The sequence below is a fragment of the Ahaetulla prasina genome, chromosome 6 (assembly GCF_028640845.1).
Source record: "Ahaetulla prasina isolate Xishuangbanna chromosome 6, ASM2864084v1, whole genome shotgun sequence".
NCBI classification, from domain to species: domain Eukaryota; kingdom Metazoa; phylum Chordata; class Lepidosauria; order Squamata; family Colubridae; genus Ahaetulla; species Ahaetulla prasina.
The window spans coordinates 15,433,316-15,459,166 of NC_080544.1; the positions used below are offsets into that span (position 1 = coordinate 15,433,316).

The 25,851-nt window shown below is 40.7% G+C and overlaps 1 protein-coding gene across 1 annotated transcript in view; it reads right to left on the minus strand.

The window, feature by feature from the left end:
* PSD (pleckstrin and Sec7 domain containing) overlaps positions 1-25,851 on the minus strand; it is an 89,216-nt gene that overhangs the window by 39,499 nt on the left and 23,866 nt on the right. Inside the window, exons 8-9 of the mRNA XM_058187994.1 lie at positions 25,491-25,549; positions 23,407-23,496 (exon numbers count right to left, since the gene is read on the minus strand). Coding sequence (XP_058043977.1) covers positions 23,407-23,496; positions 25,491-25,549 — 149 coding nt within the window. The remainder of the gene's footprint in view (positions 1-23,406; positions 23,497-25,490; positions 25,550-25,851) is intronic.

The window sequence follows — 25,851 nt, forward strand, 5'->3', positions numbered from 1 at the left end:
TTAGCACCAAAAGCAAAGCTATTAGGGCACGAAAAATACCATTAGAAAGTAGAAGATCCATTCCAATAGAGAAAAGAAAAAGGAACATAAACATTTGCAAAAGAAATGCAATGAAGTGGGGGGGGGGGGGGGGAAGGAGCATATTGCCAAAACGATAAAAACTTTTATTCCTTTGATGACAGAACTTTGCAGAAATGGCTAAATTGATTTGTTTGATTAAAACTACTTTTATAAAAGGCTGGAAATCCTTTATATACTTTTTGCTGAAAATCAATAAAAACGAACTGGTGATTTCTGGATTCACAGATTAATAAGAATTTAATACGGGGAGAAACAATCATGTTATGCAATATAGGGGGGCAAATGTTTCAAGTTTTTTATAACTGCTTTAAAAAAATAAGTTCTTAATTTAATACAAATTTTTCTTTTTCTTTCTTTTCACTTTCTATTGTTTTCAACATTTTTCTTTCTTAAATTTCCTCATAACAAAATAAATATTGTTTCATGCTTCTTTTAACTCTGTAAAAAAAAGTCCTTTAATAAAAAATATTAAACTTTGGTCTATGGAAAGCACTGTGTCAAGATTAAAAAATACTTAAGCTTCCTGTGACTGTTATTGCTTTTCAACTTGCCAACAAACTGGGAGAAGGAAGGGTCAGATGGCTTTGTAGTGAAAAAGCAGAGCTGCTCTCACTTTCCCAAAGACAGTTACAACCCTCCCAAGGCTATGCAGAGCCACCCTCAATTCCAAAAGCGAAAGTTTGGTATTCCACCACCACCACCCCGACATCTGTTTGCAAAGGGGCCAGACTGGGCATTGCTCTTAAGGTTGATGGTTTAAAAAGTTTTTGGTTTCTCAAGCACTTGGGCTTCATGGGGGGGGGGGGGTGGAATAATGGCTGCTCCACATTCATAGAGTTTCCCAGGTGTTTGGAATTTCCTGGGAGGCTGCTGTTTTGTCCTCCGGTCTGCTATGAAGGCTTTCAGGTGATTGGTGGGGAATGGAGGTGTGGCTCCTTTGTTCTATGCCAGGGGTGTCAAACTCAAGGCCTGTGGGCTGAATCTGGCCCATGGAGTGCTTAGATTTGGCCCATGGGGCTACCTTGGAAACAATAAAGGACCGGCCAATGGTGCCTTTCTGCCACTGAAAACGAAGCTCCGGGGGACTAAGGAAGGAAGGATTATAATGGGAGTGAGGGAGGGTCTAAAGGAAGTCCTGCCTTAGCACTTGGCCACTACAGGTGCCCCCCACACGAGTGATGTTGAGCTGGCCATGCCCTTTCCATCCCACCTGAGGTCAAACACAACCTGTTTGCAGTCCTCAATGAAATCAAGTTTGACACTCCTGTTCTATACCATTGAACTTCCCTGGCAGTTCAGGGCCTAGATGGGAGGGAAACAGGCAGATGGGCGGAGCTGCAGCACCTCTGTGTGGGCAGAATGCTAAGTGTTCAAATTTTGTTCATGTGACTGCAAGAGGCTGCAATGGCTATAACTTTAGGCACAGGTAGTAAATCCCTTTGTTCAGCAGCATCATAATTTCAAACGGTTACCTATATTCTAGCTGCTAAAGTCAGATTAGAAGCTTATCAGGATGATGAATTAATGATAAGTATTAATAAAGTTAGGGATGATGATCAGTGATGCTTCAGATGTTTTGGACTTTGGAATAGCCACCTCTGATAACTGGCTGCTATTGGGAGAACAGAATATAATTATCATAGATGGGAATATGGAAATACAGCTCTGTGAGATCCATTCACACACACACACACACAAAACCTCCCAGAAAATATATGAAAGGTATTTGTTTTCACATTTTCTTCAACAGATTCTCGAGAAGTCTAATTCTATTTGTATTCCCTTTTTAATCCAGAAAATGCCACCAAATCTTTAGCAATAGTACTAATTCTATGGCGCTATGATGCTCTATGACTGCCAATATTCTTAGCATTTTTAAATTTTTTTTTTTACTTAGATAACTTGAGAATGGAAAAACACTGTGGCAGCAGAGTGGATTTGATTTAAATCAAGTCAATTTAAATCACGATTTAAATCACAAGTAAAAAGGTTTGATTTAAATCGTAATTTTTAAAGAGCAACTGTCATCTCTGTTCCACAGCGACTCCTCCTCTGACCTGCTGTTGACTCATCGACAGGTCCAATATTGCAGAATATACAGCCTCATGCTATATACATAAGCTCAGCTCCATTTCATGCTGAATAAACTAAATTATTAAAGTATCTTAAATAGAAAATTATTTTTTTACTCCAAAAACATTTAATTAAAATAAATTTGATAAAAATAAAAAAGTCTGATTTAAATTAAAAAATCCAATTTAAATTTTAAAAATTCATTTAAAAAAAAATCATCTATTTTTATTCACCTTGAGTGGCAGGCATAACTGTTTCACAGGCTCATACAACAATTGATTCTCCTCTTATGGAAAAATAATTGTAGTCAACCAGAATATTAACTAAGCAGAAAAGTTGTATCTTGTGAAACAGTAGATTGCATGGTGGTTTGGACCAATCCTGAACAGAGATATTTAAAAATTTCTCTGATTTATAGAACTGGCAGACAAAAGAAGTGAAGATTATTTCCCTTATTGTTCTCTTAGTTCAGAAGATATAAATCTTCCTTTTTTTTAAGTTTTATTTTTTGCACTGGAATATGTTTAAGTAATTTCTTTGAAAACTTTACCCCTGCCCCAAGAAATGAATACATTTCAAAGATAAGATGTACACACTTTTGATATTAACATCATCCAAATTGGACCATCCTCAGAGCCTGTAACTTTAAAGAACTTCTGAATCCTTTCCCCAACATGTTTTAAAGTTTGATAAGAAATTTAAGTAGCTACCTCTTTTATCCAGAAATAAGAGTTTCTGACAAAAATAAGAGAAGGTGCTCTGTTTGTTAAGGTTTCATTTTTCTTTTCACTTCATTGGTTTGGGGTTACGAGGAAAATGACAGCCAAAGGTGGTGTGAAAGAGCATAGAATCTATTAGTATTACCAAAAATAACTTTTTCTGAATCCAGGCAACACATTTTGAATAATCTGTTCTAGACTGCTTGATCTAGACGAGGCATATGAGATAATTTCAGTAAATGTGCCCCGTGAGAAGCCATACATTTAGCAGCACAATAAATGGGAGAAGGATGGGTTTATTAGTCGAACATAGACAGAATATTTCCCAACAGTTAATGCAGCTGCAAAGAAGGCCAACCGCTTCCTGAGGAGATCAAGAGGAATGTAGAATCCAGGTCACAAAAAGTAATTATCCTATTCTACTGGGTCTTGGGTGGGCTTAACTTGGAGTATATATTCAATTCTGTAAACCTCCGTTTTTTTTAAAAAAAATTTTTTTGATAAACTGGAGCTACTCCAGAGAAGGGCTACCAAGGTGGTAAAAGAACTGAAACCTAGTCCTATGAGGAACAGTTCAGGTTGCAGAAGAATATGTTGAGAGGAAATATGATAGTTATCTTCAGCTATCTAAAGGGCTGTAATGCTATAAAAGGATTATTCTCACCTGTTCTAGAGATTAAGACTAGAATTAATTGGATGGAACCTCAAGGAAAGTAGATACAGATTAGTCATTGAGAAGAATTTCTTGAAAGTAAGAATTGTCAATTGGTGGGAAAAGTTATTGCATAGAATGGTTTCCTCTCTTTACTAGAGGTTTTCAAAGACAGACTGGGTAGGCATCTGTTGGAGATGGTATAGTTAATCCTGCAGTGTGCGGGGGATTGGACGTGATGACCCCTTAGGTTTCTTTCAATTATATGCCACTATGAGTACCACATTTCAAAAACACATGTCAATGATCTAAGAGAAAATTAGTCTGATTTAGCAAACACATTAAATGATATAAACTTACACCTAACAGCCTTCTATATGAAAGCAGTATAAAAGTATTCCATTAAAAATGAGGAAACCCTTCTCCCCATATAGATTTGCCATTCCTTGAGTTTAAGAGTAACTTTCCACACAGTTGTGAAATGCAGTTAGTACAATGGGAATTCCTGAACATTCTGTACTCCTCATGCAAAACCTATTGGGAAGCCATAGTATGGACAAAATACAATGAAGAAGACTGCCAAAGGAGTGAGACAAGCATGTATCTCCTCCACTCATTTATTCAACCTATCTGCTGAACTGGAAGCAGAACTATCTGAGGGAAGTTGGACTGGAAGAAGAGGAATGTGGTTTTAAAAGTGGAAGAAGAAATATCAATGACCTGAACTATGCTGAAGATAGTGCTTTGATAGATGAAAATGCAAAGGATCTGCAAGCTCTAGTACTTTTCAAGAAGCATATTGAAAAGATATGACTTAAATTAACTATAAAGAAAGTTCAACAACCAGTTTTAAAAACTGTCAGTGAAGATACTGAAGTAGTAGATACCATCTACCTGTTAGAACATAAGAATGTCAACAGATTGTGAATTTGTTCTTATAACGGGCAACCAATTGCACAAAAAGGTCTATTAATCCCCCAGATTGGTTGTTTATTTATTTACACAATTTACATTATTAAGGTTTTACTTTATTATATAAAATACCAAAAAAGAGAAGAAGAAATAGGAAATTATGGGAAAGAAGGGGAATGGAGAAAAGTGGGCGTGAGATACAAGGGGAAAAAGAAAGAAAAAGGGCAATTTGTGAATTTGTTCTCATAGTGGCCAAACAATTGCACAAAAAAAGTCTACTAATCCCCCAGACTGGTTGTTTATTTATTTAAATAATTTAAAGAGCCGCCCATATCACAACAGTGACTCTGAACAATGTACAAAATTTAAAATCTTCACAAACGTACAAGCTCATGATGCCCGAATTAACAATAACCCCAAAACAAAACCACATCACCAGCATCACCAGATCTCCTAACTGCTTGGCTGAAAAGCCTGGAGGAACAGTTAAGACTTCAGAGCCATACAGCAGGCTAACCAAGTCAGATTTTCCAGTGCCCCATTTCTGGCCTGTTCCAGGGGGCAGGGATAGGTGGTGGTGGTAATTCCCGCCACCTGGACATGGGCCGAAAATGGGGCGCACAGAGGCCATAAACAGGACGCACAGAGGCCGAAAACAGGGCGTGCAGAGGCAGCGATATGCAGCAGCGGCGATGGTGGCAATGAGTGGTAGTGTTTCCCATAGCATGGAACAGCTGATAGGCGTTATTCCCGGAGGCAATTTGAGATGGATAGCCTAATTACTTCCTCTGTGTAATTCAGAAATAACAGTAACAGTGTTGGAAGGGAGGTCTTCTAATCCAACCCCGTGCACAAGCAGCATACCCTACACCTTTCCAGATAAGTGGCTGTCCAGTTTCTTCTTAAAAGCCTCTAGTGATAGAGCATCCATAACTTCCAATGGCAAACCATTACATAGGTTAATTGCTCTCACTGTTAGGAAATTTCTCCTTAGTTCTAGGTTGCTTCTCTCCTTGATTAGTTTCCATTCATTGTTTCTTCTCTTACCTTCTGGTGCTTCACAAAATAGGTTGACCCTCTCTTCTTTGTGGCAACTCCTCAAATATTGGAACAGTGCAATCATCTCATCCATCCCTAGTCCTTCTTTTCACTATAGACAAACCCAATTCCTGCAACCATTCTTTATGTTTTAACTTCCAGCCCCTAATCCTCCTTGTTGCTCTTTTCTGCACTCTTTCCAGTCTCTACATCTTTTTTATAATACGATGACCAAAACTGGATGTAGTATTCTAAGTGTAGCCTTACTAAGGCTTTATAAAGTAGTAATGATACTTTATTTGATTTTGATTCTATCTTTCTGTTAATACAATCTAAGGTTCTACCCCTCTATTAATGCAACCTAGGGCTGGCTTTTTTGCCTGCTGCGCACACTGCTGGTTCATGTTTAGAATCATTTAGAATAACAGAGTTGGAAGGGACCTTGGAGGTCTTCTAGTCCAACCCCCTGCTTAGGCAGGAAACCCTACACCACTTCAGACAAATGGTTAGCCAACATCTTCTTAAAAAATTCCAGTGTTGGAGCATTCACAACTTCTGCAGGCAAGTTGTTCCACTGATTAATTGTTCTCAGTCAGGAAATTTCTCCTTAGTTCTAAGTTCCTTCTCTCCTTGATTAGTTTCACCCATTGCTTCTTGTCTTACCCTCAGGTGCTTTGTAGAATAACAGATTTAACAGATAAACAGAGTTGAAAGTGGACCTTATAGGTCATCTAATCCAACCCCTCCCCCAAATAGGAGACCCTACACTATTTCTGACAAATGGCAGTCCAATCTTTTCTTGAAAGTCTCAAGTGATGAAGTTCCCACAACTTCCGAAGGCAAGCTGTTCCATTGGTTGATTGTTCTCACTGTCAGAAAGTTCCTCCTCATTCCTAGGTTGAATCTCTCCTTGGTCAATTTCCATCCATTATTCTTTGTCTGGCCTTCAAGTGCTTTGGAAAACAGCTTGACCCCCACCTCTGTGGCAGAACCTCAAATATTGGAACACTGCTATCATGTCTCCCCCGTCCTTCTCCTCACTAGACTAGCCATGCCCAGTTCATTTAACCGTTCTTCATATGTTTTAGTTTCCAGTACCCTAACCATCCTGGTTGCTCTCCTCTGCACTTTTTCTAGAGTCTCAATATCTTTTTTATAGTATGGTGACCAAAACTGGATGAAGTACTCTGGGTGTGGTCTTACTAGGGCTTTATAAAGTGGTATTAGTACCTCACTTGATCTAGATTGTATCCCTCTGTTAATACAATTCAGGATTGCACTGGCTTTTTTAGCTGCCACTGCACACTGCTGGCTCATATTTAGCTGATTTTCCACTAGGACTTCAAGATCCCTCTCACCAGGGCCTCTGGTGGCTCAGCAGACTAAGTCTGTCTGTTATTAACACAGCTGCTTGCAATTACTGCAAGTTCAAGTCCCACCAGGCCCAAGGTTGACTCAGCCTTCCATCTTTTATAAGGTAGGTAAAATGAGGACCCAGATTGTTGGAAGCAATAAAAGTTGACTTTGTATATAATATACAAATGGATGAAGACTATTGCTTAACATAGTGTAAGCCGCCCTGAGTCTTCGGAGAAGGGCGGGATATAAATTCAAAAATAAATAAATAAATAATAAAAAAACAAAAACAAAAAACCAGTTACTGCTATTGAGTCAGTGTCAAACCTGATTCAACTCCATAGTTGCCTGCACCTGCTTTCGCTCACAGTTTGCCAGGAATGGGAGGAGGGTGGTGAATTCCTAAAGGTGAGAAGCTATGGAATACATGAGAGCCTTCTGCTGCTGGAGAAACATTATTTATCAAGGTCAAGCTGTGAAGAATGTTTGAGCGGGCAGACAGTTTTTCCCCGAAACAAAAGAACTGTACTTAATTGGTGAACTATTGGGGGGGGGGGGGAAGAGAGAAGGGTTTTAGCTATGCAGAACTGACTGCTTCTGCTGTGCCGAGATGGATCTTTCAATAAAGCTACACTTTTGGTCAATCTAAAGAACCGGGAGTTTCTTTTGTGGAATGTGCCAAATGGGATGGTTGACATTCTCACAGTAGTCCTACCTGGATCCCACTGGGAGGACAAAGACCTGAGATGTCAGCAACAGGCAAAGAAGAGGAGGAGGAGGAGAAACCAAAGGAGCCCCTGGCTCAAGGAGCCTCGGTGGCACTTCAGACTGGGGCAGGGCTGCAGCTGATGGGTGTGCATCATAACTGAGGGCTGAAAAGCCAGAGCCACAGTCAATGAACTTAAGGTAACGGCTGCAGGATGCTGACAGGAATGTGCAGAAGTTGGTTCCACTGGGTTCAACCAGCAATTCCATACCAACTCAGAAAATGACTGGAGATGAACAACAGCATTAGATGTTTAATACTTCCACATCCAAATGTTTATGCAGTCCCAGCCAGAGAAAGAATACACTGCTCACATCCTTTTTTTTAAAGAAAGCATTATGGTCCTCAGGAATTAGTTACCATGAAAGAAAGAAAGAAAGAAAGAAAGAAAGAAAGAAAGAAAGAAAGAAAGAAAGAAAGAAAGAAAGAAAGAAAGAAAGAAAGAAAGAAAGAAAGAAAGAAACTAGCAAATGCCTTCATTTGTTATTGTGCCCTCTCACAATACAAAATATACACAGAATAGCTTTATATGTTCAGTTGTGACACTTGCCCCACTTTGCATCTGCCCAGAGGTGTGCAACTGAAATCTATTCAGGTCAGCCATTACTCCTTCAAATTACCAGAATTGTGTGGTCCAAAGAATGAGGATATTGGGTATGCAAACATGTGTTACATGTGTATTCCACTGTGTAGCATAAATTGCATTGCAGTTTTTTCCTTTTTTTAAAAAAAAGGTCTTGGTAAACCGATTTAGAATGCTAGAATTTCCTTTTAAGGAAAATGTGTAGATTTCTTTCAATATGTTTTTAAACTTGATTTGGGATTGATGTGTCATGATCTATATCAGAGAAATTTACAATAGATTATACAAAGTAATGCAATTGCATGGCCCAGGGAAGTGATCATATAAATGTTTTTTTTTTAAAAAATAAAATGTCAGCTATGTCATTATCCTATTTGTATGGCCTCTCACTGTCATAAAAAAGTGACTTTGCATAGTTTATAGTGCTTGGTAATAAAAAAACCCTAATATATACAAATTCAAATTTTAAAAAGCCCAGCAAGAGAGGAGAATGCTTCAAGTGATTGCCACTGCTTTCTTTCAAAATCCCCACCCCAGCTTCCTACTCTAGCCCTAGGATCTATCTATTAATGAGGTCTGGCCTGCTTAACTTATTTGATAATGGAATAGGAAGAGGAATAGAATTCTTTATTGGCCAAGGGTGATTGGACACACAAGGAATTTGTCTTTGGTGCATATGCTCTCAGTGTATGTTCGTCAAGAATCATAAGATACAACACTTAGTGACAGTCATAGGATACTAATAAGGGCTGGGAAGTGGCTCACCAGGCTAATGCAGCCTGTTATTAACACACAGCTGCCTGCAGTTACAATTACTGCAGGCTCCAGTCCCACCAGGCCCAAGGTTGACTCTGCCTTCCATCCTTCATAAGGTAGGTAAAATGAGGACCCAGATTGTTGGGGGGGCAATAAATTGACTTTGTATAAATATACAAATAGGATGAGACTATTGCCTTACACAATGTAAGCCGCCCTGAGTCTTCGGATATAAATTCAAATTTTAAAAAAAGCAATCAAATCATACTAGGACACAATAAAAACAATATAAGTTGTAAAGATACAAGCAACATGGATATAGCCATAAGTGGGAAGAGATAGGTACTAGTAAGGGTGAGAAGAATAATAAAACAGTCTTAGTAGTTAATCTGACAATGTTATGGGAATTATTTGTTTAGCAGAGTGATGGCATGGGGGAAAAAGCTGTGTCTAGTTGTCCTGGTGTGCAGTGCCCTAGAGCGCCGTTTTGAGGGTAGAAGTTGAAACAATTTATGTCCAGGATGTGAGGGGTCACAGTCCTCTTTTTGACTCTTGCAGTATACAGGTCCTCAACAGAAGGCAGGTTGGTAGCGTGGTTTTTTTCTGCAGTCCTAACTATTCTACGTGCCGCCATCTATTTACGATGTGCTCTGAATCAATGGAACTCAAGAACAAATTATTCCTTGGGATGAACCTTGTGGCGGAGCCGTAGAGGGCTCTCTGTCTCTCTATCTGGCTGCCGGACACGTACACGGAGAGAGTAACCCACCTTCTTTAAGACCACCGACTACCGTCGTGGGAGTGTCTTGACACACACAACCCCCCCACCCCGTCATTTTTTGCACGCGCGCCCACACACACACACACACACACACACTCAGGCCCCGCGGTTAATTCATGCGCAGATTCGGGCCGTGTGCATTCCATGCACCAAAAAAGAGCCTGTGTCAATATAACCACCACGTTTCTTCGCATCTCGAAGCCAGGGTTTGTTGCGTGGGGGGGAGGGGGATTTATAATTCGGGAGAATCTATCCTTTGGTGGTGGTGGTGGTGACACACGGGACCGCTCCGAAAACCTGGCGCCTTCTCTGCCCGCCAAAGCTGCAGCCGAGCCCAACCTCGTCAAGGGGCATCGCTGGAGATAAGTCTTCGAATTGCCAAGCGGTGTGGAAGATTCTCCTCATCAATAAACCCAGCCCAGAGCGGCCTACCTACCTACCTACCTAACCGCAAATTCCCGTCAGCCCCTTATAATAATATCCCCCTTTTTCTCTCCTCAGGAAACACTTGTAATCTTCGACTTGCCAAGCTGTGAGGAGGATTCTCCTCATCGATAAACCCAGCCCAAGAACGGCCAGCCTACCTACCAAACCGCAAACCCTCGTCCCCCTTTATAATAATATCCCTTTTTCTCCTCAGGAAACACTTGTAATCTTAGAATTGCCAAGCGGTGAGGAAGATTCTCCTCAGCCCACGAACGGCCTACCTAACCGCAAACTCTCGGCCCCCTTTATAATAATATCCCCCTTTTTCTCCTCAGGAGAAATCTTGGAATTGCCAAGCGGTGAGGAAGATTCTCCTCATCAATAAACCCAGCCCAGAGCGGCCTACCTACCTAACCGTCCCCCCTTATCGTAATATCCCCCTTTTTCTCCTCAGGAGAAGAAGGAGGTTAACGTCAGAGCGCCGCCCGGGAAACCTGCGGCGCGCTCAGCCTCGCCCCTTATTGCATCCTTACCGGTTTTTTCTTCCGGCGGTTCTGCAAGCGGTTGACTACCAGGTCCGTGTAGAGGACGGGCTTGAGGGTCCGAGAGCGCTGCGGCCAGCCGTAGCAGAAGGTCTCCACGCCCCGGCAGTTGCGCCCGTAACGCACCGAGCACATGGAGCGCGTCCGGAGGCGCCCGGCGCTGCCGCTGCTGTTGATGCTGTTCACCCCGATCATGGTTTTCTTTTTTGGGGGGCTCCGAGGCGGAGCTGACCAACCAACCGGCTGGCTGGCTCGCCTGTTGCAAAAGCGCGCCTCCCCGCAAACCACCACCACCACCACCACCCCGTCCGGAAAGGCGCCAAGCTTGGAGCCCCCTCAGCCGCAGCGCTGCTCCCCGTTGGGCGTTCTCGAAAGGAGGGAAGGTGGGGGGAAAAAAACCCCGAGCTTCGGGGGGCTGACGACGCACAGCCTCTCTTTCTCTCTCTCTCTCCGCTTTTCCACCTCCGCAACAGCGGCTGAGGGGAGGCGGCTGGGAAGCCGTTGGGCGCGAGAAGCGCGCTCTGGCGTTTTTGCTGTGGAACGCAGGAAGGGCGGGGCCGCGGGAAAGAGCGGATCTGTGGTTGAGGGAGAAGAAGGGCGGCGGGGCTGCAGGTGCTACACACGCGCAAACACACACACACACACACACAGGGCGAAAGAGGGGTGGGGGGAGGGATGGGTAGGGGGCTGAACCGGGACAAACTACCTGGCGAGGGAAGCTCCTCGCTTAGCTGCCTCGACTTGTACCAAGCCTTATGCATTTTTTAAAAAAATAATTTTAGGTTGGGAATAATTGTGGGGAAAATGAGGACCCAGATCGTTGGGGGCAAGAGGCTGCCTCTGTAAACCGCTTAGAGGGGGCTGTAAAAGCGCTGTGAAGCGGTATATAAGTCTAAGGGCTATTGCTCGCTTTGTCCGTCTATCTATCTATCTATCTATCTATCTATCTATCTATCTATCTCTATCATCTATTTATCTCTCTCTCTCTCTCTCTCTCTCTCTCTCTCTCTCCCTACCTACTTACCTACCTACCTATCTCTATCATCTATCTATCTATCTATCTATCTATCTATCTATCTATCTATCTATCTATCTATCTATCTCTATTATTATCTATTTATCTATCTATATCTATATCATCTATCTATCTACTTACTACCTCTCTACCTACCTATCTCTATCATCTATCTATCTATCTATCTATCTATCTATCTATCTATCTCTATCATCTATCTATCTATCTATCTCATCTATTTATCTATATCATCTATCTATCTACTTACTACCTCTCTCTCTCTCTCTCTCTCTCTCTCACACACACACACACACACACACACACACACACACACCAGGCTCAAGGTTGACTCAGCCCAGGGGTGAAATCCTGCAGGTTCTAGAGAACCGGTAGTGGAAATTTTGAGTAGTTCGGAGAATGGAGATTTTGCAGTATCCTTCCCCTGCCATGCCCACCAAGCCACGCCCACCAAGCCATTTCATGCCCACCAAGCCGCGCCCACAGAACCAGTAGTAAAAAAAAAATGGATTCCACCACTGACTCAGCCTACCTTCCGAGGTTGGTAAAATGAGGACCCAGATTGTTGGGGGCAATATGCTGACTCTGTATACCACTTAGAGAGGGTTGTAAAAGCACTATGAAGCCTTATATAAGTCTAAGGGCTATTGCTATTGTTCCTCTTGCTGTTTAAAAATAAGTATCTCTGCATAATCTCTACAGAATTAAGTCCAGACAAGATTGCAGTATTCTCAAATGCCTATTCTGCTGTCTGTACTGAATAAATCAATTGCCTGTTTTGTTCAGGGCATTTTCCTATATAATAGCAATCTCTCCGATTACAGAGAAAATCAGAGATGATCTGGGCCTTTGGAATCCTTAAAAGACTGTCCCTTACTAAACAGCACTAAACAGGTTTTTTAGATATGTGCTTCTCGATCTCAAATACTTCAAAGCCTTGCTGAATATTTATGAATAGGATATATGTCAAATAATTGGAAGAGGTTGAATCTCTGATGCTTCTTTGCCCCTCTAAAGATGAAGAGCTGCGAAAGTCCCTTTTGGCATTGGCAGACCCCCAACTCGAAGTCTATCAAATGCAGCTGCAGCAACCCTTTCCTGGACTTCTCACTATTGTTCCGAATCTTATGTGCAGCAGGTTCGTATTTTCTTCCCACATCCTGACAGCTTCTTCTTGTTTTTTTGTTTTTTAGAAACCTTCACAAATGATAAGCTCGTGCAATGGGGGTGTGTGCCTTCCACGAATATAGTATTAACCGCCCCCTCCCATTTTAAAATATGGAATGTGGAATGGTAAAACAAGAAGCGGTAGTTCATTAACTTGTATCTATGGCAACCGCTTTCCTTTTAGGAAAGTGGGAACTATGCCTGTGGGTGGGGAAATCACTTTTTTTTTTTGCCTTTCACAAAATGGCTGTAATTAGGTTTATTGGATCTTGAAAAGGGCCAGAAGATGATTATTTGGAATACAATAACAATATAATAACAGAGTTGGAAGGGACCTTGGAGGTCTTCTAGTCCAACCCCCTGCCCAGGCAGGAAACCCTACACCATTTCAGACAAATGGTTATCCAACATTTCCTTAAAAATTTCCAGTGTTGGAGCATTCACAACTTCTGCAGGCAAGTTGTTCCACTGATTGATTGTTCTAACTGTCAGGAAATTTCTCCTTAGTTCTAAGTTGCTTCTCTCCTTGATTAGTTTCCACCCATTGCTTCTTGTTCTACCCTCAGGTGCTTTGTAGAATTGTTTGACTCCCTGTTCTTTGTGGCAACCCCTGAGATATTGGAACACTGCTATCATATCTCCCCATGTCCTTCTTTTCATTAAACTAGACATAACCAGTTCCTGCAATGATTCTTCATATGTTTTAGCCTCCAGTCCCCTAATCTTTGTTGCTCTTCTCTGCACTCTTTCTAGAGTCTCCACACCTTTTTTACAATGTGGTGACCAAAACTGAATGCAATATTCCAAGTGTGGCCTTACCAAGGCATTATAAAGTGGTATTAACACTTCACGTGATCTTGATTCTATCTCTCTGCTTATGCAGCCCAGAACTGTGTTGGCTTTTTTGGCAGCTGCTGCACACTACTGGCTCATATTTAAATGGTTGTCTGCTAAGACTAAGATCCCTCTCACAGTTACTACTATTAAGTGAGGTACCACATATACGGTACCTGTGCTTTTTTTTTTTACTAAAACACATAAAAATTAATTTTTAAAAATAGTTTACTTTAATTCTGAATGGTATGTAGGTAATCCTGTCCTTCTGGGGGTGTGGGTGTCATTTATTTTGTCACTGGATGTCCCAAATATGCTTTTTTTCCTTTTCTTTCAAGAGGCAACTGGACTTCCTAGTTTTTCTTTGAAGACATTTCGCTTCTCATGCTTCTTCAACTCTGACTGGAGAAGTCAGAGGGTCCATAGGTTAATCGAATGCATGAAGCCAATGTGAGCAAAGTGATTCTGCTAATGTGTAATTGATTAGGCTAATTTAGGAATTATATATGGAATTTGTTTTCAAAGACTGGTAACCTCTTAACTGCTCAAACACTACAGGAGTCCTTGACATAGAACTATTTGTTTAGAGGCCATTCAAAGTTACAACACCACTGAAAAATGTGGCTTGTGACCAGTTTTCACACTTATGAATGTTGCAGCATCCCAATAGTCATGTGATAAAAATTCAGGTGCTTGACAACTAGCATGTATTTATCATCCTGGGGTCATGTAACTATTTGTAACTTTCCCAGCTGCTTTCCAACAAGCAAATCACTAGCAGAAACCGAATATGCTTAATGACCACATTATTATAATTATCGGTTTGTTGCATAGTCAGCCAGATGAACATCTGGTCTACCCTAGACAAATTCAAATCACCAGGACCGGATGGATTACACCCCAGGGTTCTGAAGGAACTGGCAGACGAAATCTCAGAACCACTGAACTATATCTTTCAAAGATCCTGGAGCACAGGGGAACTGCCAGAGGACTGGAAAAGAGCTGATGTATTTCCCATCTTCAAAAAAGGAAAAAAAACAGATCCAGGAAACTACAGACCTATCAGCCTTCCCCTCCAGGGAAGATTCTGGAAAAGATAATCAAGCAACGGATCACCGAACACCTAGGAGCAAACAAAATAATAACCAAAAGCCAACATGGGTTTGTCAAAAACAGATCACGCCAGACTAATCTTATTGCATTCTTTGACAAAGTAACAAAATTAGTGGACCAGAGGAATGCTGTCGATATAATTTACTTGGACTTCAGTAAAGCATTTAATAAAGTAGACCATAACCTACTACTAGATAAAGTAGAAAAATGTGGGTTAGACAGCACCACCACCAGATGGATTCGTAACTGGCTGACCAACCGCACTCAACGTGTAGTCCTCAATGGAACTACATCCACATGGAGGGAAGTATGCAGTGGAGTACCCCAAGGCTCTGTTTTAGGCCCAGTACTCTTCAACATCTTCATCAATGACTTGGACAAGAGGATAGATGGGGAACTCATCAAATTTGCAGATGACACCAAGCTGGCAGGAATAGCCAACACTCCAGAAGATAGGCTCAGGTTACAGAAAGATCTTGACAGACTAGAACATTGGGCACTATCTAACAAAATGAAATTCAACAGTGAAAAAAGTAAGGTTCTACATTTAGGCAAAAAAAACCCCAAAATGCACAGGTACCGTATATGTGGTACCTTGCTCAATAGTAGTACCCATGAGAGGGATCTTGGAGTCCTAGTGGACAGCCATTTAGATATGAGCCAGCAGTGTGCAGCAGCTGCCAAAAAAGCCAACACAGTTCTGGGCTGCATAAACAAGGATAGAATCAATATCACGTGAAGTATTAATACCACTTTATAATGCCTTGGTAAGGCCACGCTTGGAATATTGCATTCAGTTTTGGTCGCCACGATGTAAAAAGGATGTGGAGACTCTAGAAAGAGTGCAGAGAAGAGCAACGAAGATGATTAGGGGATTGGAGGCTAAAACATATGAAGAACGGTTGCAGGAACTCGGTATGCCTAGTTTAATGAAAACAAGGACTGGGGAGACATCATAGCAGTGTTCCAATATCTCAGGGGTTGCCACAAAGAAGAGGGAATCAAACTATTCTCCAAAGCACCTGAGGGTAGAACAAGAAGCAATGGGTGGAAACTAATCAAGGAGAGAAGCAACCTAGAACTAAGGAGAAATTTCCTGACAGTTAGAACAATTAATCAGTGGAAGAACTTGCCTTCAGAAGTTGTAAATGCTCCAACACTGGAAATTTTTAAGAAAATGATGGATAGCCATTTGTCTAAAATGGTGTAGGGTTTCCTGCCTGGGCAGGGGGTTGGACTAGAAGACCTCCAAGGTCCCTTCCAACTCTGATATTATTATTATTATTATAGATACTCAGACAGGATTTGGCATTTTTGTCTACCTATCGAGTCCTTTCCAAGGACCTGAGATAGGCAGATGTGGATGTTTCACAGTATTATAAATGTTCTCACAGGATGTAAGCTGTTCTGAGTAAAGCTGCCTTTTGCAACTAACTGATGGTGAATTTGTCAGTGATGATGGTGTTCAAGTGGTACTCCACTTGTTTGGGATTGCCTCCCCCCCACTACTAATTTTGGTACTACTTTGCTTTTGCCACAGTTCTATTTCTATTTGCAGATCTTTGTATTTTATTATCTTCTCCAGTGCCTTCTCTTCTATCCTTCTGTCTCTAGGTATATCGACACATCCATTAGCCAGACTTTTTTGCCTTTTGTATCATTTTTCTTTTAGGCCAGTTTGGTCTCTCCAGTAATCAGTAAGCTTTCCTGGTATACTAACTTCAGGGCATCTTCACTGTCCTTCAAATATTTTTCCGCTGCACTTTTTTCTTCTTCAACCATCTAACGTACTTGCAACATTCCACACACCACCTATTTTCCTGGGTATGTAGAGTCTATCAATGTCACTGCGATGATGAAGGGCACGATTCATTGTTATTATTTTTCTAGTATTCCTGTCCATGGCTTTTAGTTTTGCTTGAATTCAGGCCACTATTCCAGCTGTGTGTCTAATGACTGGAATTGCCCGGGTGTTGATTGCCTTAATGGTATTTCCTCTGTTAAGTTTGGACTTTAAGATCTTCTTCATTCTCTTGATGTATTCACCCACCTCTAACCTTTTATCTTGACTTCATTGTACTTGATGGTGTCAGCCTGAAAGATACCCAGGTGTCTGTAGTTATCATCTTCATCCAGACTCTTGATAATGTTTCCATAGGGCATCTTGATTCCTTCAGTTTTCACTATTTTTTCCGTTTGATAGGGTGTGATGCATTTGTCCTGTCCAAATTCCATTTTGACTGTATATATGAATAGTGTTGAGCAGCAATTCCACTTCACATATTTTTCCAAATAACTGCAAATTGTCCATGTAAAGGAGGTGGGATTGCATTTTTTTAAAAAAAACAATATTTGATAGGCATGGCCCAAATTATTTAGTAATTTTGACAGAGAAATCAGTGCAATGACAAATAGTAGTGGTGAATGTGAATCTCCTTGAAATAGTCCTCTCTTGATATTAACCTCTCCCAGTCTCTCACCATTGACGTGCAACCATGTCTTCCATTGTGCCATCAATCTTCGCACGTAGCTTCTGAAGTTTCTACTGGCTTCTGTTATTTCTAGGCACTTGATTATTCAGTCATGTGGCAGAGAGTCAAATGCCTTTTTGTAATTAATCCATGCTACAGTCAGATTGGTCTTCCTTCTTTTAGTTTTCCAAAATCATTTTGTCAGTTAATGGTTGATCTTTTCTTCCTATGCTGTTGGGCAGTTTCCTTTCTGCTCAGGTGGAAAGAGCTTGTTTTCAGATGCTATTGGATTGCATCAGCTACCACACTAGTTAGCAATTTGAAAGTTGTTGGTAAGCAGGTAATTGACCTGTGTTGCCCCTTTTGCTGGATCTTGCATTGTCAGGTACGTTTTATTAGATGTTAGCAACTCTTCAATTTCACCTCTTTGCAGTATATATTAAACTGCTTGGCAAGGAGTGGGTGTAGACCAGTCAGGTGTTTCAATCAAAAACCATGCAGTTCATCTTCACCTGGTGCTGACCAATTATTGATCTTCTTTGCTCTTTTCTCTGCCATTGTTTGTATCCTTACGATTTATATTGATATTGGTTGGTTCCTGATTGCTTATTTGTACCCTATGACTATCATTAAGTGTTGTACCTTAGAATTCTTGATGATCTTTTCTTTTATGTACACTGAGAGCATATGAACCAAGGCAAATTCCTTGTGTGTCCAATCACTAGTGTGGCTAATAAAAAATTCTATTCTATTCATTTTTGCTGTTTGCTATTAGTTCTTTCTTTTCAACTTATTTTTTATTCCTTTCCACTTCCTTTAACTATGCTGCGTTCTTGTAGTAGTTCTTTGGGTTTCCCAAAGGTGCTTTTGTTTCTTTTCTTCAAGAGGCAACTTTTTGGTTTTTCTTTGAAGACATTTCACTTTTCATCCAAGAAGCTTCTTCAACTCTGACTGGATAGTGGGGGATGGAAGGATTTATATTTCTACCTGAGGCACGGTGGGATGGCAAAACTCATAATTAGGGCTGTCCTGCCCTGGCAGGTGCCTTCCTGCCTCCCAGGACGGGAAGTGTAGCCTGGCAAGTGCTCAACTGTACACCACAATGAGCATGTCCAGACTGAATTTTTTAATTTAATTAATGGCATGTTGCTATCCCTCAATTGACCAATAACTTTATAGTTGGTTAGTTGGTCCAGTGGGAATATATGTACTTGAGAGAGAATCATATTGATTAGGGTGAAAGGGGGATAGATGCACCTACTGCAAACATAATGGCAAAAGCCACTGAGGAGTTCTGATAAATTGCAGGAGTACTAAATGATATATTCAACTGGAATGTAATAACTTGTGATTGGAATCCAAAAATTGGAGAAATAAAGGGTCCTGGAACTTAGTGTGTTAAGGTGAACCTGAGGAATAATCTATATATATAAAAGCCAAATCCCACTCACTTACCACGAAATCTCCAGAACTGTAAAGCCTACACACTTGAAATTTGGCACATACGTTCCTCGTGGCTTCTAGGTACTCTCTAAGAAAAGATTTTCCTAAATGACCATCAGATCATTAGTATTTCATATACAGTATTATATTCACATGCTCTGATGCTAAGAACTTAGATGTTCTACTCCCCCTCCCCACCTGAAAGGAACTCTGTCCCAACTGCCAGTTGCCGTATATGAACACGCTCTGATGCTAAGGAGTTAGACATTCTACTCCCCCTCCCTAGCTGAAAAGAACTCCATTCCAACTGCCAGTTGCCTTAGATTAACACGCTCTGATGCTGCCCCTTTGCTAAATCGGGCGTGGCCGTGGCCAGGACGTGACTCATCCAGCCTGCGGGCTGGGACAGTCTACTCCCCTTCCCTCTCTTTTCCAACTGCCAGTTGCCTTATATTAACACGCTCTGGTGCTATGGACATACTTATTCTACATTAAGTTGCAGGATGTAAGTGTCAATTTATACACATAGTTTCATAGCAAAGCACTGGCGTCCAGCTAGTAGAATATATAAAGGACGTTGCAAAAATTAATAATAGTAGGAAAGCACAATTTGAAAGATGAATAGATCTAAGTAGTTTTCAGTGCAAGTTATTAGGAAAGTTTGTTTGCTAGGCAGAGAAAGGCCGATGTATTATTTCCTTGGATAATAGGAAGAACATATGGCAATGCAGATTTTCAGGATAAAGCAAGAAAAAAACAAGGAAAGCTATCTCAATGAACTAATAGAAGAACATAGTAAGGAAAGGAAAAATTATATACTTGATTTCATAATTACCCAAGTAAAATCAGCAACTAAGATCATAAATAATGACATAAAGAAAGATGGAAAGGCTCTACTGAATTGTTTTAAAAAAAGGATTACAGAATGTAAGAAACATTCCCAAAAGAAAGATACTATTCAATAACTCCACCAGAAAGAGAGAGATGGCAGGCTATAGAGCAGTTGTCAAACAGGAAAGTTTAATTATGCACAATTATTTAAAGCTTCAGGAGAAAATATTAACTGCTGCATCTCAACAAAAGCAGTGATTAGAAAAGATCTGTATATATGCCACACAAGAAAGGAAATGTGAAAATTACTAAACTACTGGACTAATTCTTCACACAAGCATAGTTTTGCTTATGATGTCACAAAAAATTGAGCCGTGCATCAGGAAACAAATGAACAGGCAAGTTATGAGAAAGTCAGATGAATACAAGATAAAGAAAAATTACCATTTTTTTCACTGACTACAGCAAAAACAGAATGTGGAATGTATTAAGGTGTTTTCCAGAATATTGGGTTATTATTCTGAGAAATCTTTACAGTGATGCATGTTGGTCAACGTATCTCTTTATTTTAGAAAACAAATATTCAAAGAAAGGATAGCTGGAATCACAACTGGAGCATAAAATGGTAACAAATTATGCAGGTAACACCACTTTATTACCTGAAAGAAATCTTAAAAGAGGTTATTATGAAAATAAGCATAGGAAATAAAAAGTTTACTTTAATATGAAATATTAAGGAGACCAAGGTCTGCCTACTTAGTAAAGTTATAGAAGATCATTATTTTTGGTGATCTAAAATAAAGATGGACAGAACTTTGCAGAAATAAAAAGATTAATTTTAGGGAGGAAGGCAATTATAAATCTTATTAATGAGATGTTTATAAAGGATAAGGCTATTTCTTTGACAACTAAACACAATGATGAATATTAAAACAATGTTTTTTCCATAGTGCATCAAAGATACTTTTCAACTATAGATTTTAAACCAAAACCATGATAATGAATCATGATTAGACCAAATCAACTACTCCTTGATGAATAACAAGTAGAAACTCATATATTTAGGGATGCATGATGTAAGCAAGTGAAAATCCTTTTTGGTAAGATGAGAGAAATAAAAGGAGATTCAAAGTAGATAAGACCTATGCATATAATCAAAGATATTACTGGAACATCCTTGAAAAAACTGCAGGTTTTTGGATGAAATGCCTGAATTTATGCTACAGGAGGCTGTCTCCCGAACCGAAAAAACTCACAGGGTTAATGTTTTCCAAGAGTTCTCTTTCTGGTCTGATGGAATATACGGCAATAATTTGTGGATTCTTGGACATAAGGAACTACTAGGAAATATTGTGACTGACTTTTCAAAAGGAGTAATGAAGGAAAGACAGAGATTAATGCATCAAAAAAAATGGCAAGAGACAAAAGTATTATCCTTGAAACAAGGTTTTTTTGAAATATTAACAGACAAAAATATTAGTGTCCCGGAAAGACAATATGTGAGGAAGATCTGGAAGAAATGGGTTGATTATATGTTTTATATCTATCATAAAAGACTAGATATTTGGATCTATACTGGATTTTGACAAGGAAGGACTAAAGTTGAATAGATATTGTAATTTTCTGTATTGAAATTTTATAATGTGTTGCACTGAATTTTAAATAGAATATTCTCAAAAGATCTTATGTAAGAAAGACCTGGGGGGAAAATTATATGGTTATAGAAGCTATAAGGGAGATATTTTCTGAATTGGATTGGATTTTTATGCTTTAGCTGGTTTTAAATACTTTAGGATTAATTTGTTCTATTGATTTATATATTTTATTACTGTTAATTGTTAATTTTTAATTTAATTTTATTTTTATTTTTTTTAAGGATTTTGGTTATGTTAGGAGGAAGTCAGAGCTAGAGAGGGAAAATTGGTATAATAGTTTTGGGGGAAAATTTTCTTAGCATATGTTTGTTTTATTTTTAAGTATACCTTGTGCTTGTTCCGGGAAGTCAGGGGGGAAGGGGGAGGGTATTAGTGAAGGGAGGGGGGGTTGGGGGGAAAGGGGGGGGATTTTTTTTTTGTAAAACTTTTTGAATAAAAAAAAAAGAAAGAAAAAACTGCAGGTTATTACAATATTAAAAACAGGTCAAGAGGGCATATACTTGTTCCTGATGTCAGTAGGATTGGTATCCAATTTGATGGAACCTAACTAATTCACCTGGATTTTATTATATATGGATATTTGTAAATTCTTGAGACTCGAAATGAAAATGAATATAATTTTTTAAATTAAAAAACAGTAAGACCAATTAAACAGGGTTACAATCCTTCATTAATCAATATAAGAAACTGATTTAATCCCAAAGCAGGACAATGTTCTAACCTCCTGGATTTTAAACATGAATAGCCTGTAAAAAATATAAGTACTGTTAAGTATTTAGTTAACTGTTTGGGAGAGATCCAAAAAGCTCTCCATAAAATAATGCTAATCTTTTCTGGGGAAAAAATCTTTAACTTGTTCAGGTAGACAAGAGCTACTGCACAAAGGTTGCCCTATTGAAATTCCATAATAATAATGACTTTTCCAGAGGCATGGATATATTTTCAAACAGAACTTTAACAAAGAAACAGATTTTTTGCTTTGTTATTAAAAAAAAAATCCTTTAGCATTTAACAAAAAAAAAAAATACACAAAAATACCTTCAAGTTTTTATAACCTGAAATTTGGAACATTTTATCTCCTACAAGCTTCAAGGGGAATAAGTGGTGTCATTAAGATACAGAACTGTGAATCTGCCTTACCCTACTCATTTGAGTGTAGGCAGTTTTTCTATTCCTTTGGGTGTAGGCAGTTTTTCTATTCCTTTGGGTGTAGGCAGTTTTTCCTCCGAAACATGAGGCATCTTTCCAAATTATATCAGATTTGAATATACACACAATCTCCCTGTACAAATATTCTATGGGATCACATTGTATCTGCCCCACACCCAGATGCACCTCAAATCTCTTATACCCAGCAAAATACGTATGTACAGAATATAGCAATAGCACTAAGACTTATATACCACTTTACAGTGCTTTACAGCCCTCTCTAAGCGGTTTACAGATTGCTCCCAACAATTTGGGTTCTCCTCTTACCCACCTCTGAAGGATGGAAGGCTGAATCAACCTTGAGCCTGGTGAGATTTGAACTGCCAAATTGTAGGCAGCTGGCAGGCAGCAGTAGCAGCCTGCAGCAGTGGTGGGATGCTGTGGATTTAACAACCGATTCGGTGAGCATGCCCACATGCCTAAGGCATTTGTGTGCAGCGCTTTAAATGGAGCATTTAGAAGCTCAGCTGCTTACCTTCCAAGTCAGCAATTGTAAGTAGAACAGTGAAGGGGGGGGGGGAATGAGTTGTGCAGCGCGATTGAGATGAGCTACAAAGCTGGAAATAAAGAACGATAGGGTGGGTGGGCGGAGCCAACTGATCGTCAGAGCTACCGGTTCACCCGATCCGGTCCAAACCAGCTGAATACCACCTCTGGCCTGCAGTACTACACTCTAATCACTGCACCACTGTGGCTCATATGTAAATACATAAAATTTCTCAATGCACATGCACACACCATACCTACACATGGTAGAATCTTTGCTAAAATGAAACAGGGAGCTACCATAAATAATGTAGTGGCAGGTATGATTCTTCTTGAAGAAGTTGAACTCTCTGGAATAAAATAAAAAAAAAACACCTCCTGGACTTGCCAGATCTCAGGAACTAGATTAGTAAAATTGGCAAGCAGTATTTCCCCTTATACTACCCTGTTTTTCCAGGAAGACCCCTAGTTTGATTTACCTTGAGTAGTTCTCTGGGGAAATCACTGCCTTGATTGAGACCTTCCAGATTCCCAATGAAATCTGAGCAAGACATTCGCTTCCCAATGTTCTATAAGGAGGAAAAGAGGAAAGAAGGACAAGTGACTAGATCATAAGTTTAGCAAGACTATTTCAATTAAGTATTCTGGAAAGCTTAGTAGCTCCTTTCTCTAACAAGTCAGTCAAGATCACAGCCGGGGGATCGGGCTTCAAAATTTTTAGCAAGGGATTCTCTGTTCTGTTTCTGGGTGGGCATAGCCTAGTTGACCTCCTGCACCAAAGCGAGGGCGGCATTTTTGCCCTCCATGGGCTCCGGAGTCTTTCATCAAGTCTCCAGGAGGGCGAAAATGGCCTTTCCAGGCTCTGGAGGCTCTCTGGAGCCCGGTGGCCCTTCCCAAGCTTCCAGTAGGCCTGTTTTTTGCCGTGCGTGCCCTGCACTTACCTGCATCCAAAATGGGCCACGTGGGGATTCCTGGGAGGGGCAGGGCGGGGTGCCAGCCAAGAGTGGGATTCGGGGGTTCTCCAAAACTGCACAGAATCTTAGCTAGAAGTTCTCCCAAACCCCTGCGACCTCCAGCAGCCCACCCCTGATCACAACCCCCAGAAGCTTCCAGTCTCTGCATAAAAAGTGTCCACACGCTAATGGGACGCTTTGAGGCAGTGCGATTTCATTTCCTCAAAGCATCCCATTGGCATGAAAACACTTTTTGTGTAGAGCTGGAAGCTTCTGAATGCCTTGATCTCGCAAGACTTCAGGCACCATTCCGCTTTTGCAGGGAATGAGTGCCTGAAGTCAGGGGTGGGTTTTACTTACCTTTACTACTGGTTCGCAACGGGAAGCTTCTACACATGCACAGATTGTCCATTATGATGTCCAGGCAGGTGGGCAGAGCCTCCCGCCACTTTTACTACCACTTCACTTTTACTATCGGGAGCAACTCACCACTGCCTGAAATCCTATCACCCAGAAGCTTCCAGTCCCTGTGCGAATAGTGTTTGTACCAGCGGTGAAATCCAGCAGGTTCTGACAGGTTCTGGAGAACTGGTAGCGGAAATTTTGAGCAGTTCGGAGAACCGGCAAATACCACCCCTGGCTGGCCCCAGAGTGGGGTGGGAATGGAGATTTTGCAGTATCCTTCCCCTGGAGTGGGATGGGACTGGAGATTTTGCAGTATCCTCCTCCTGACACACTCACCAAGCCATACCCACCAAGCCACACCACGTCCAGAAAGCCACACCCACAGAACTGGTAGTAAAAATATTTGGATTTCACCGCTGATTTGTACGCTGACGGGAGGCTTGAAGCCATGCAATTTTGCTGCCCCGAAGCCTCCAGTCGCGTGCAAACGCTCCCAAAGACTAGAAGCCTTTGGGAGAGACTTACTGAGGCTGCCCACCACTCCAGAATTGGCAAGCAGCCTCGCTGAGTGAGAGAAACCAAGCACGGCACACTCATCCCTGTCTCCCTCTCCTCTCATTGCTCTGTTTTCGGAACTGGCAAAGAAACAGCAGCAGAGAGGTTGGAAAGTTGACATCTCACTAAATCTTCGCAAGGTGAGTCTTTACAGACCCAGTGCCCATGGAGACCTAGCCAGGGGTGGGGGAAGAATAGGCAGGGCAAATGTTTCAGTACCTCTGTGGTCATTTGTAAGGGTGAATGACTGCAATATTTGTAACCTCGTCATAAGAACTTGGCGGGGTGGGTTTTTTTTTTGTTACGTTGCAACTTTGAAGGGTCGCTAACTGAAGTGTCGTAACTCGAGGATTACCTATCAAGCGAGTCCTCCTCCATGTGAATAGTCTGACCGCAGGAGAAGCCAAAGGGAGTTGGCAACCTGCAGGGCTTAAAATGGTCTTCTGGAGACTCCTACCCACCCAGCCCTGCGATTCTGGGTCTCCATGGTCGTTTATCATTTAAAAGATCTGGAGAGAACAGATCCATCCAGCAGCTAGTTGGATGGATCTGCACCAGGTGCACCAGGTGTCTAAAATGCACCTGGTGCATTTGAGACACTCATCTCAAATGCACCAGGTCTAGTGACTTAAAAGGCATAAGGCACTTACGTGTCCATGAAGGTCTGTATTTAAAAGCATCAAGGCACAAGCCAGAGTGTGGGCTCCATCTGTGGCACAAGCACCAAAGAGAAATAATCAGTTTGGGTACATCTTATTATACTTATTATTAATTAACTTCTAACGTGTGATCCTGACTGGAGAAAAAAAAATCTTATTTACTTTTTTATTATTACATTTAAAAAAAAATCTTCATTCATATATAGAAAAATGGAAGTAAAACTGTTAAATCCTTGTTGTACCTATTGCAAGATAATTCACTGTTACAATGAATATTCGGAAGAGAAGTGAGATAGATAGATAGATAGATAGTTCACAAAAACAATTCCTAAGAAATGGTTTCATGATTCTT